Source organism: Martes martes (assembly GCF_963455335.1).
Source record: "Martes martes genome assembly, chromosome: 3".
Classification (NCBI taxonomy): Eukaryota; Metazoa; Chordata; class Mammalia; order Carnivora; family Mustelidae; genus Martes; species Martes martes.
The window spans coordinates 165,460,950-165,474,423 of NC_137890.1; the positions used below are offsets into that span (position 1 = coordinate 165,460,950).

At 42.5% G+C, this 13,474-nt stretch overlaps 1 protein-coding gene across 1 annotated transcript in view; it reads left to right on the plus strand.

Annotated features, from left to right (window-relative positions):
- Positions 1-13,474, plus strand: part of EPHA4 (EPH receptor A4) — a 143,571-nt gene that overhangs the window by 101,226 nt on the left and 28,871 nt on the right. The window contains exons 6-8 of the mRNA XM_080798695.1: positions 6,168-6,292; positions 7,508-7,667; positions 9,022-9,133. Coding sequence (XP_080654821.1) covers positions 6,168-6,292; positions 7,508-7,667; positions 9,022-9,133 — 397 coding nt within the window. The remainder of the gene's footprint in view (positions 1-6,167; positions 6,293-7,507; positions 7,668-9,021; positions 9,134-13,474) is intronic.

Below are 13,474 nucleotides of genomic sequence, written 5' to 3' on the forward strand. Positions count from 1 at the left end.
GATTCGCAAAGACTCCTTCCTGCCTTCCTTGGCTCTGTGTCTTTTTTTTTTTTTTTTCTTCTTCCTCCTCTCCATCCTATTTGGGTGTCACGAGTGCCAAACTGCTGCAGTAAAATGACTTGTAGGTGTTTAATGGCGAGTCATTGAGGAAGCGAATGAAAGAAAATTGTAGCACTTGCCTCGGTGGGGAGGAAGGGGAACTGCTGAGCTTTGAACCAAAGACAGTTAAATTTACCATTTTCTTAAAAGGAGCCTCCTCTGTTTGACATCAAAGCATCTCCTGTAATTCTTCGTTGTGAAATGTACCACTGTTAGAGAGGCACGATCGAGCCCCTCATCTGTGCTGTTTCTGTTTATGGGAAACACACACAGAGATAAAACCCACACGTGCCTTCTGCATGCATGTGGCCAGGTCTCCCACCAAACGTAACCACAGGTACATTGCAAAGGGGGATTCTATTTAGAAAGCACTTTCAGTTTCTCAGAGATCTGCGGAATTTTGAATACAGAATTATTTGAAGGGGGGATAATTTATCTTGGCTTTCTAGTAGAAAGCTTAGATCATTCAACCTTCGAGCTTTGGTGCGTCTTTTTCTTTTGTCCTCTGTGGTGGTGTCTCCATCTTTAGAAAGTGGTATTCTACTACCATTTTACTGTTTCCAGTGTGTGTGTGGAAAGATCTCCCTTCCACGTGCTTCATCTTGCTGTCCCGACCCTGACCGCAGAGGGCTCTGCACTCTGTTACCCGGACACTTCATCAGTGATGTCCTTCCGGTGGAATTTCAGGGATACACGCAATACCTAATGGCTTCTTCAGCCCGTCACGGACTTGTTCCCACTAGCACATCTTTGGAGATAACTCTAGGCTTAAACAAGAGAGATGCTTAGGGCCCTTTGTGGATATGGGATTATGACTTGGCGAGGGGAGGGGGGACTTCAATGCTATGATACCTTTGTGGTGAGGAGAACTATTTACATGCCCTCACAATATAGAGGTGAAACACTGAGGGGATTGTCAACATCTCTGTAAACCAAAAGAGCAGTCCCTCAAAATGCTGTCTGTGACAGGTGCAGCGAAGACTGCTTTTAATGTTAATTCACATTTGAATGACATTTTACAACCTGTATGTTTGGTCCGGGGGGTGGGGGGAGCTCAGAAGCCTCCCATATCTTTTAGAAAACAGAGACTCCATTTATAATTAGAATTGTCATTTGCTTTGCTCCTAATTGTCAATTATTTTAGTTAGCCTAAATAGCAAAAACAGACCCACAGAAGGTCATCTGAAACAGGTGCAGATGAAACGTTTTAGGGATGACTTATTTCTGGTACTTCATATTTAGAAAACATCTCACTGTCTGCAAAGATTTTTTTCAAGTCTATTTTAACATTTAGTTATAGGTTTGACAAATTTATTGGGCACTCACTATGTGCCAGACATGATTGAATAGTTTGGATATCGATATGGACAAGGGAAAGCCCTACCTTTATGGAGCATACGTTCTAATGGCTCACACGCTTGTATCTGGAAGGAAGGTTTTTTTACAAGTGGGAGAGCGGAGGCAAGAAAATTTGAGTGACTTGGCCAAGATGGCAACTGGTAAATTTCAAACCCGGAATTACACCCAGAATCCTTCTAATAGTCATTGATCTTCCCACCAAATTAATGAAGTGAAGAATACTTTTAAGTATATGAGTCAAAGGTATTTTCATCTTTATGTCATTTCACATGTCCTAGGTGAGCCCTCGATGATCACAGAATTAGAGTACTAAGTAATTTCCAGAAAGTATTTCAAGAAAATCCCAGTCATACTCGGAGCAGGTGCACCTCTGTTCAGCCATCTTTCACCTTTCTGCCTCCTGTTAGCCACTGCAAATCTTGACCTACCTTCACTAACCTTACTCCAAATCCTTCCGTGGTTCTTTCTGCAATTTACAATGCCCTCCTCCCTATTCTGGCTTCTTATCTCAGCCACTGTCTTTACTTAGCCAAATACTGTTTAACTGTTTAAATATAAATGCCTCTTTAGCTCTACTTTGGGTTTTAAGTTCCTGGAACAGAGGCTTAAAGGGCATTTGTTGAATGATTGAACTGGAACGTCAGCGTGATTTATAAGCAAAAAGAAAAGGAAGTCAAGAATGTGGTTTGGACTAAAATTACTCAAATACCCTTGAGAGTCATAGGATGTAGTCTCAGATAACAACATCTCAGGACAGGAAAATGGACATCTGTCCGTCATTGGAAATATTGCTTCTAACATTTGAAAATTACGGACTTGATTAAATTAAGTCACAGACCTTTCTTTAAAACTACCCTAGGATAGTTCCTGTCTTTGTGGTCTTTTTACATCCCTCAGTCATCTTTTGCAACCATACTCCTGTCAGGCTAGCATCACCAGCCCTCCTTGTTGAGTGTTATGCTAAAATTCTGGCCGCCGAAGAATGCCTGCTTATGTCCAGGGGCACAAAACTTTTCCTTAAAGCAAACACCTCCTTTATGAAGGAAGTCTGTGGGTAGGTAGGAATGTTTCCAATCTGTGTCTCTTTTTTGTAGTGAGGCTCCTTACATCAGCCTTCTTCTTCCTCCTGGCTTCTCCTCTGACTCTTACAGGTGTATTGCATGTCTAAAAACACAGTATAATAAGGAAGCACCCACCCCATTCTTCTCCCCATCACCGCGAGAAAATGTGGTTAAGAAGAGACTGAGCAGGAGCTGCCTCCTCTCGAGTTCTAGAAAATGGGTGTCTTCTCTGTAAGGCTGTTGTAAAAAAATTTCCTCATCTGTTTTGTTGTTGTTGTTAATTCAGAAAAGGCTGAAGGATCAGGTGGGGCTTCCTTCGATATCAAAGACTGTATTTGATTCAGCTTTGTCTGCACTTTTCCATCTCTGCCTTATTCCACGGGTGCTCATTAAGAATGTGCTTCGTGGATGAGTCAGTCCTGAGGAAAAACTACGTCTCCACAGGTTTCCGAATGTAAGGTAGAGAACTGAGAGACAAGCAGCACCTTTTTTTCTGCTTGGTCTTTTTATGTTGACTAAAATTTCCACTATGGTGAGAAGCCCTCTTTTGAAGTAAGGCATTGATATTTCATAGCTCCTTTTGAACCATATTTTAAGGGCAAGAGTGTTCAATCTGTTATTCTACCAGTCTATTATCTTATAATTTTGTTAGCAAAGAGCAGAGCCCTAGGGGGTTGGGACCCAGGATCCAAAACATTTCTAAATTGAGAAAGGCTTGGCAGTATTTACCAAAATGTAGAAACCTAACAGTGGTGGCCTCAGAGACGATTTTAGTGAAGACCCATATGGTAGTCCTGTAATACTGAATTGCCCTGGGTGAAAATTGGGTTTCTTTTCAATTCTCCCTCAGTTCTTCCCATTATTCCAAGGCCAGAATCTCAAGTTGGTGCCTGGATTATCCTATCTTGGATAATGCAGGGAGAGGCAAGAATGTCCAGCAAACACTGTAGTGTTGTTTACTCACAGACTCATTTTTAGGGTTACCTGCTATTAACAGGGTTTTATTTATATCAGTAATGGGAATTTTCTTCTTAACTATAATTCCAGTCAGTGTAGCGTGTGGGTTCAAGAACACCATTAATGAAATCATAGCACAAGTTGTAGAAGGATGTGGCAGCAATTACATGAATGGCATGAGAAGGCAAGCTTGGGAACCATTGGGATAGGAGAATGATCGAGAAATGCCATTACCAAGTGCCTCATCTGGGGAAGCAAGCCGTGGCCGGGCACACGTGGCAGGGTGACAGCTTCCAGATGTGGAGTTGGAGGCTTGGTTAGAAGCAGGGTGGGAAGGGCGAGGGAAGAACCCCTGTGTGGCTTATAATGTGAAGCACACATCCAGACTGCCTCTTCCTTCCAGAGTGGCAGCCCTGTAAAGCCCAGTGTTTTTCCAAGCTGGCGTTCTTTGTACCAGAGAGGGTAAGACGCTCTCTTCAGGGGGAGGAATGGCCGCCATGTTTGACTACAGAGTGGTTGCATGTCGTAGTAGGTGTATTTTTTCATCTCACTTGGTCATGGATTGCTTTGATCACTGTGGCCTGATAAAAATGCTTTTCTTACTGGACCTCTGTCCAGTAAGAATTCAGACATGACAGCCACACAGCGTAATACCTTTCGGGAACTGTAACTGTTCTACTTTACTCTTTTATCTCGTGTCCTTAGGCGGAGTCAGAGCACGCACAGTTGGTTTATTTACACGTTTGTGCATATGGATTTTTCCAAGTACGACTGCATTAGAAATAGTCTACACAATTATATGGGGGACACCCTGCCTGCGATATTGTGAGGAGTTTGGTTGAGTTCATATCCCCCTTGAATGGGCACAGGAACACCGCTGCTCCGGCTTCTAAAATGGAAATCAGGTTCATTGCCCACGTGCAACAGTTTAGTGATAACCCAGTCAGAAAGAAACCAGCTTAGTCAAGCAGTGCACCCCAAGGGCAGCCAGACAGGTCTTTCCCGAAGAATCTATTCATTATCAGGATCTGACCCAGACCATTTCTGAGAGAAAGTCACTGTGTTAACTTTATGATCCCCCCTTCCTCTGCCACTTTCTTTCGAAAACTCTGGCTTTTCTATTTCACTTCCCAATCCTGAACGTCAGTTTAAAGAGCCCCCTTTTATGGAGTGTATCCTGAAGTGCTCTGTTAGACAATATATTATTAACCTGGAGTGAAATAGCTTTTCACAGCCGGGCAGCCTTCTTAGCCTTCTTGCCGTCTCTGTATTTAAGAGAGTCCCTCCCTGCAGTTTGCTGGACAATGGTTCCATGTCAACCAGTAAGGAAAGAGAGAGAAAATGTGTGTGTGTGTGTGTGTGTGTGTGTGTGTGTGTGTGTGTGTGTGTGTTGGGGGAGGGAAGCCTTAATGCAGCTAATGAGCACATTTCCGGTTTTCATTTTCTTCAGATGTTCAGTGGCTTCCATATGTCTGCTGCGTGCAGCTCTGTTCACCCAGTTTGGCATTACTAACCTTGGGGTTGCCTTTGATGGAGGACATGTGTATCCACTGTGTCTTTCACTGGTGTTTATGCCTGAGGTTCAGTCTGGAATAGCTTTGGGGGAAAAAGAGTGGGAGAGGGAAATAGGACAGGGGGTCTGTGTGCAGGCACATGCGTGCGTGTGTGTTTGTGTGTGTGTGTGTGTGTGTGCACGCGCGCGGGCGCGGGGAAAGAGCAGGAGGATAACCTGACACTATGTTGTTGTTCCTCAGTGGCCATTTTGTGATGGTTTCACATATTTCCACAATTTGGTAGCAAACAGGATTGTACATTCAGTTGAGGGAGGCCCCTAATCTCTGGTTCTACAGACCAGCTTTGTTAGGTAAGATGACGGGTTTCATGAATGCTCCTCTCCTCCTCAGAGATGGCACATTTGTGTCACTGTCAGTCCCGGCAGAGCTTGGCAACAGTGGGAGACATGACTATCACAGTGAAGGAGAGGGCAGCCTGGTTTTATAAATCCCAAGGACCCCTGAGAACACAGCCAATAGAGGGCTGCTTTTGCGTCTTTCTTAGCGGGAAGAAGAAAGTTTGCTACTCAGCCAGCAAAAGCATTATTTCAGCTTCTATAAAAACAGCTTCAAAATGTCACGCACGTCCAGAAAGATCATCATTGTTTTATTTGTGCTCTTCATTATTTGCATCACTGCGTCAAACTGGAAACTGAGCCACAATTAAATAGTACTTGTATTTATATTGGAAAGGATAGAAATTGTTTGCATTTCCTACAGTCCCCTGGGGAGAGTGGCAAGTTCTCCTGCTTGTATAAAATTAACGATCAGTAAGATGACTACTTGGAAACTTTGGATGTAGGAGGAGATGCGGGTTTACTGAACTTAAAAGGAGGTCTTCCAGCGGATTTCACGACTTGCAAAAAATAAAGAAGAAGGTAGCGTTCTCTGTAGGTTTCGTGAAGAATGGCTGCAGGTTCTGTGGAGGTGATGCTGTAGGCTTTTACCTCAGAGACTATCTTTCTAAGACCAACCATATACCAGCATATTGGAAGGAACCATAAAAATGGTGTGCTTTTGTCCTGGGGAAGACGGACACAGGGATCTGGGAAAGACGAGACAGTCCTTCACACCTTTCTTGAGTAAAATGAAATTATTGATTGCTTCCCCTTCTGTTTTTGTTTGTTTTTCCCAATAGCACCTTCATCCATTGCTTTGGTCCAGGCGAAAGAAGTTACAAGATACAGTGTTGCTCTGGCTTGGCTGGAACCAGATAGGCCCAATGGGGTGATCTTGGAGTATGAAGTCAAGTATTACGAGAAGGTATTACTTGAATGAGCAAGCTTCCTTCCCTCTCTTCTCCTGACCGTCCGTCCCCCACTCCCTCCCTTTCTCTCTTCCTCTCTTCCTTCCCTCCTTTTTCTCTTTAGATTTTAGCCAGTTAAAAATCCAAAATGCTAGTGAATCTCAAAACCAAATGCATTTGGTTCCCCAATCGAATCCAATTATGAATTTTATGTATTAAGTTGGTTATCTTGAAAAATAGGAAAAAATACATTGTGTTCTAATATGACCATTTTTTCTTTCTAGTAATGGAAATCAAGATAACTAAGCGGTTCTTATATATAAGCCTTCTATCAGTGAGAGTGACTCATAAAAGTCGAAATAATGATCTGTTTAAGTAGATCACTGCTATTCAGAATCAAGGTGTGGGTTTTGATGACTTTTAATAGAAAATCAGGGAAGGAAAATTACATTTTCAGCCTCTTAAAGTTATAGAAAGACATTATTTTTACAAATAACTTGTCTCTCTTAAAGGATAGAATTCTGAAGAGAGCTATTTGCATTCAAGATTGTCTAGAAAATGAACAATTGACTTCTCTTTCTTTTTAAAGATAATCACTTATTGGCTTTCTTATTAAAAGCAGAAAGGGGACAGGATTTATTTTTTCACTGAAACCAGATTACAACATTTTTGACATTTTCTAGACAGAAAATAGAAAAAGATGAAAGACCATCTTATGGTTATTTCTGTTAAATTGCTGTCTGTGGACTGAGAAAGCCACCAACCATCATCTGATTTCCTTTTTTAAAAAGATCATAAGTAAAGATCCGCATATGGTCAGTGTCAACAGTGATCACACCCAAACTCCACATGTCCTTCAGAGTCCGAGATCTTACAATGGTACTTCGAACATTGAAGTGAACAGGAGGTTTAGAGTTTATTCATCTCTGTTTACTTTCAACTTTTTTAAGATTTTATTTATTTATTTGAGAGAGAGAGGGAGAGCAGGAGTGGGGTGAGAGATAGAAGAAGAAACAGACTCCCCACTGAGCACAGAGCTTGACATGGGGCTCGATCCCAAAACCCCAGGACCACGACCTGGGCTGAAGTCAGACACTTAACTGACTGAACCACCCAGACGCCCCTTACTTTCAACTTCTAAGTACACTGGCTTGGTTCCTTTAATTATGTGCCTAGAGTAAGTGGGAGATTTATTTTGCCACCTTCTCTAATGTTATTGTCCCACCATGCAGGATCAGAATGAGCGGAGCTACCGCATCGTCCGGACGGCTGCCAGGAACACAGACATCAAAGGCCTGAATCCTCTGACTTCCTATGTGTTCCATGTCCGAGCCAGGACAGCAGCTGGTTATGGTGACTTCAGTGAGCCCCTGGAGGTCACAACCAACACAGGTACCAACTTCTGAGGCCCTTTTTATAGTCCAGGTGAAATCATATTACAGTGAGATCCAAGGAACTGCACCTAATTTCTGGTTAGGCGAACATTCTGTTGGCAGTGAACACAGTTTGAAATGATGATGTCTGTAACTTAGAAAAGCTCATGCTCTTTAATTAATTAGTTAATTAATTAAAGATTTTATTTATTTATTTGACTGAGAGACACAGCGAGAGAGGGAACACAAACAGGGAGATTGGGAGAGAGAGAAGCAGGCTTCCCTGCTTAGCAGGGAGGCTGAGCAGGGAGCCCAGTGTGGGGCTGGATCCCAGGACTCTGGGATCGTGACCTGAGCCGAAGGCAGACGCTTAACGACTGAGCCACCCAGACACCCCAGCTCATGCTCTTTAGAAAAGAGCATTTTTCATATTAACTATCCTGTCTTTTCATGTGATTAGAGAATGTTTTCTTCTTTTTCTTATTTTGAATCTTCTGTTGATCATGGAAAAATGTAATTGCTAAGTGGACGAATTGAGAGTTGCATAAGCTATCTTAAAAGAAGTTAGGAAGTTTTCTCCTAGGAAGAGTAAAGAAGGGACTGAATTTATTTTCTTTTACTTATTTCTAAGAATCTGTTTAAATCAAGTCAGATCAGTTTTTTTTAAAAAAAACCCTTTGGACAGACATCAACTCTCAGCATTGTGAGTTGGACTCATTGATTGACTTGAAAATGTTAACAAAGGAGATGCCCATTGAATAAGCTGGCTGTATAATTAACAAATTGAGATTGAGCTTACTGGATAAGGAGATCATAGAGAAGAATCTTCAACATCAGTTCTAGAAAGTAATTTTCTTCATGAATTATTAAATAAAGTAAGAGTAAAAAAGAAGAGATGCTACTCTAGGATTGAATCTGATGGGGTTTGACATTCTTGAGCGATATTCCTGGGAGGCTTCAAGGAGGAAGTGGCATCTGATCTGGTCAATAATGAGCAGGTTTTTTGATAGATTTGGAGAGGGGGGTGGGCAGGGATTCGAAACTGCTTGTCCTTTTTGAAATTTCCAAGTGTCTTTCATTAAATAAGAGTTAGGGCTGAAACCAGAAAAGAAGAAAAAGCAATGAGTAGTAAGGTTTCCCAGAGGATTTTTTAAGAGTCTTCTGGTTGAAGTTCTTCCTACAAATATATAAAAGAAAAGTCTTCATCTCATTAAGGCTGTCTTAGAAATGCTGTCGCATAAATATTTATCAAAGGGCAAAAGAGGCTGTGAGCCTTCCCAGTGGCTTCAGACCTTGATACTTGTGACCCAGTCCAGAAGTTCTAGCTCATAGGACCTTCCCATAGTTGATCCTTATGTAACTGTCTTTGCCAGTGCCTTCCCGGATCATTGGAGATGGGGCCAACTCCACAGTCCTTCTGGTCTCCGTCTCGGGCAGTGTGGTGCTGGTGGTCATTCTCATTGCGGCTTTTGTCATCAGCAGGAGGTAAGCACTTAAGCCACTCGCTGCCCACCCCCACCCCCATCCCACTTTTTATGAGGGAGCTTTTTGTCTCCTCCCCGCAAAGCTGAGGCTTTTGATTAGCATCATAAACAGGGCATGTGTATAGCCAGCTCCTTCCTCTTGGCTTTGATCTCCCCACACCGCTATTGGAGCTGCTGGCTGCTTCTGCCCTGGTGGCAGCCCTCACAGCTGAGAGTCCTGGAAAGACCCAGCTATTTCCTGGAAACCCAGCCGAGAAGCAAGCCAATGAGAGATTTCCAGATTCTCTAAGCTGTAAGGTGTTACATGTATACCTCTCCTAAGCTTAGACTTACTGCCAGAGGCAAAAAAGAAGCCATATAAAACTTGGGTCCAAAATTTAAGCTTTGCCATTTGCTATATTACTTAAACTCTTTGAGTCCTTTCGTTTCCCTTTTATAAAGTAGGGATAGAGGATCTCAGAGACGTACCTCTAAGAGTTACTGATAGGAGAATTTTGATAGGTAAAATAGCTAATCCAGCACACAGTAGGCGCTTCAACTTGAGTTCGGTTGATAATAATTGCAATCAAAGCAAATGATTGGGTGCTACACTCAGTCTTTTGGGAGAGGCCATCACCATTTCTAGAGAGTTTCCATTAAGCACACTGCGGGCATGACATTGTTCTTGGAAATGAATCTAAAACAGCAGATTACTTAATTCTGTGTAAGTCTACCATCTAACGTGATACTTGAAAACCAGTCTAGAAAAGAAAGAAAGAAAAATGGCTTGGCAGTCTGGGTTTTTTAAACCACTTTTCCTTACTGTTGTTGCTCCCATCTGCTTATCAACACTACTCAGAGGCTTCAGAGGAGGGGCACAAGGGGGGACAGCCTCTCATCTCTAGTAGGTGCCCACATCTAGGCTTCTCCAACCTTCAGTCCCCTATGCTATCCACTGTTTCACAACGTGGGGTTTTTGGCAAAAGAAGGGCAGAACCTGGGGACATCAAAATAATCCTCTTCAGTATAAACCTTTTCCCATTACAGAAAAGGAACATGATACTGAGGAAGACAAAGTACTTGTCTAGAATTATTACTTTCCCTCCGTGGGAGAGCTACTACTGGACACCCAGTAGCCATGATCAGCTCCCTGCCCAGTGTCTGCTGTGTCCTCTCTCTCTCTGCCCCTCCTTTTGGTGATCTCACTGATGTCACAACAATGCCTCTGGCTCTTGCCACTGGCCTGAGCAAGCCAGCACACTCTTTGTGTGTACATTATAATTTATAATGTACTTTGTGGTACATTATAATTAGGGTCATGACTGTATATCCTAATTTGCCAGGATGGTCTCGGTTGTCACATGTATCTATTAATATCATGCTTCCCCACTCCCATGCTCCAAAATGTGCTGGAATTACAGAAATCAATCTTGGTTGCTCTAAACACAGTATGCACCAAGAGATTGTGTGCGGGCACCACCTACATTTGTCATTGCGTTTGTTCTTTGTGGGGCAAAGGCTGTCACTGTGTGTGTGATTAGAGCCCTGAGTTCCATCCTGAAGAAGTGAAATCCACAGTGAACACTTCTCCCTGTCGCTGGACTGTACACAGAATCTACGTAGACATGCCCACTGCACCCTATATATTATTAAAACTCAGTCTCTGGAAACTCTGATTTGGCCTAAACAGAATTTTAATTTGAAGTATTCTTTCCTTTTCTGGCATTTGATTTTGGAAGCCAGTCAGGGTGGACCTCTTTCTTGTCCATTGCCTTTTCGTTTTGGGTACATACACATGTTGGGCACACAAACACAGGGGAGTGGGACGCAATAATATATGTCCATCTGATAGTGGGGGGCAAGAGTGGGATGGGAGACTTAGTGGAAATTACATGGGCTTTTTGTTTTCATTATTATATATTTCTGCGCCTGAAAATTTAATCAATAAAATTTAATCACAAAGACATTTTAAAGTCTAAAACTAGAAGAAGAAAAAAAAAAACTGCTTAATTACCTCCACGTCGAAATAATCTTTGGCTAAAATCCAGCACCACGTGATGCTTAGAACCATTGGAGAGAACACTCCTTTGCAGAAAGTGGGTCTCATGTGGTATCTCAACCTCCTCTTTGATGTTGAAGGGAAGCTTTGTCTACTTGTCCAGCTTTTCTTTAGAGTTACCTTCTTTTTTCCCAAGCCATCTTAAATATACCAGTGAAACCAAAATAATTAGGACTAAGTCACCTCATTATAAGTTTCTTTTGGATGCCCTGCTTTGACGAAAAGAAAGCAAAAGCACAAGAATATGTAATGCAGGACGACGAGCTTATTAAAAGCTTGTAGCTGTAGGAAATAGAATCGCACACTTGATGACTTAATTTTGTTTCTGCTTTTATTGACCACTTTATTCTTTAAGTTAGGATTGATAGGAGGATACATCGGATTTCCAATTATGAGTCCCCGCCTTAGAGAATTGAGCCTGTCGAGTTACCCAGCGATGATTCTTGTCCCTTCTCCCCCGCCCTTAAGAAAAAAATGTCACTTCCCAAGGCTGATAAACACTGCTTGGTGATTGGTCCTCAATGGATCACTTTTTAGAAAATGAAATGTCAACCCCTTGCCCTTCTATTGATTCTTCTTTAGTGTCGGCCATAAAGCTGTCACGGGAAAGGCCGCCTGGAGCCAGGTAGCTGACGGGCTTTGCCACGGCTGATGCACACTCAGCTGATTCTTCTCCGTACGCAGGCGGTGTGCTCTGTCACACTGGACTACCAATGTTTCAGTGCGACAAGAACAGGTGACGAGAGAGGAGACATGCAGTGCGGACAAACGTCTGGTCCCTGATTTTAGTGCGGGTACAAATGAAAGGTGGTAAATGGCACCCCCAAGCAATCTTGCCAGCCCCCTGGGAAGGTAACAAATGGAACACCCTGGCCCCGAAAATGATAGCTGCTTCTGGCCCTTTAGAGTCACAGAAGGTTGATGGCAGAGTCAATGCTAGAGACAAGGGGATCCCTTAGGAGGTGATTCCCCTCCAACCGAGTCCCACCAGGTCATGGTGTGTGAAATTTTTTTCAGAAGTAAAGGACAGGGACCCACACAGTGAGAAAAGCTTCAACCCTCCTGATTACCTCAAAGAAAAATCTGTCTGGTGCTAATTTGTCATTTAGGAAAGAGGAAACGGCCTCAGGCTCACAGCTGGTATCTTGCTAGATTTTTTTTTTTTTTTTGGATAGCAATTGCCTCATTTATTTCATTATATCTTCTTTATACTGAGAAGCCTGAGCTTTAGGCAAGACAGGGTATCTCCCTTTTTTTCAATGAGAAGATCGCTTTTTCATTTGGCCAACTTGGATGTGTTGTAAACATTTAGGGATCTCAGTGAAAGACTCCAACTCCCACATTTATAGATCTTATTTATATATTTAAAATGATACACAAAGTAAGTTGACTTAAGACCCGTGCTATGTTTTTACCACCCACATTATGCTAAGCAAATTCGCTTACTATTTTTATAAGTTTTTTTTTTTTTTTGAGAGAGAGAAAAAGGGCAGGGGGAGGGGCAGAGGGAGAGGCAGACTCCCCTCTGAGCAGGGAGCTCCATGTGGGGCTCCATCCCAGGAGCCCCACATGAGGTCATGACCTGAGCTAAAGGCAGATGCTTAACCGACTGAGCCAGCCAGGCACCCCAGAAAATCACTTACTTTTTTTATAAGCATCTACAGTCAGCGTGCTCTTCATCCTTGATGTGGAATTCAAGTATTGTGTCAGCTTTCCAAGCACACAGTTGTTCTTGCCATTGGGTTGTTCAGGCATCGTGCCCCTTTACTTACGTGATGCTGTCCCTAGAAAGTTGATCCCAACCACGTCTGTAAATTCTCTTGAGTAGCATATGGCACCATGTCCCCATACTCCTGTAGGTACCTCTCCACGTGTAACCTCTTTATTGCTTTCTAAAGTGATTTTTGAAAGGACTCTTAACAATGACGTCATAAAATGCAATGATAAGGTCATAACCTCTGGGACAAATGATAGACTGTGTCACATTTCCCTGGTCCCCTGCATCTTTATAAGTCATTAAGTGATTTCGTCAGGTTGTCCCAAATACGATTAATCCCGGTTGCTTGAGATCAGTGTGTCTTCCCCCAATACTGTTTTATTGTGTGAGAGAAACTTTTGAAAGGACTAGAATATAAGACGAGGCACTCATTTCTAAAGCCCAGTTGGTGATGAGAGGCAAGTATTGCCTGATAACCAGGCATAGAGGATTGCTACTGGGTTTTGGTTACGTCCGTTTTTATGGTAGCATATACTGTACTCATTTTACTCAAATTAAAGAAGTGAAATTGATTTAAAGAAAAAAAA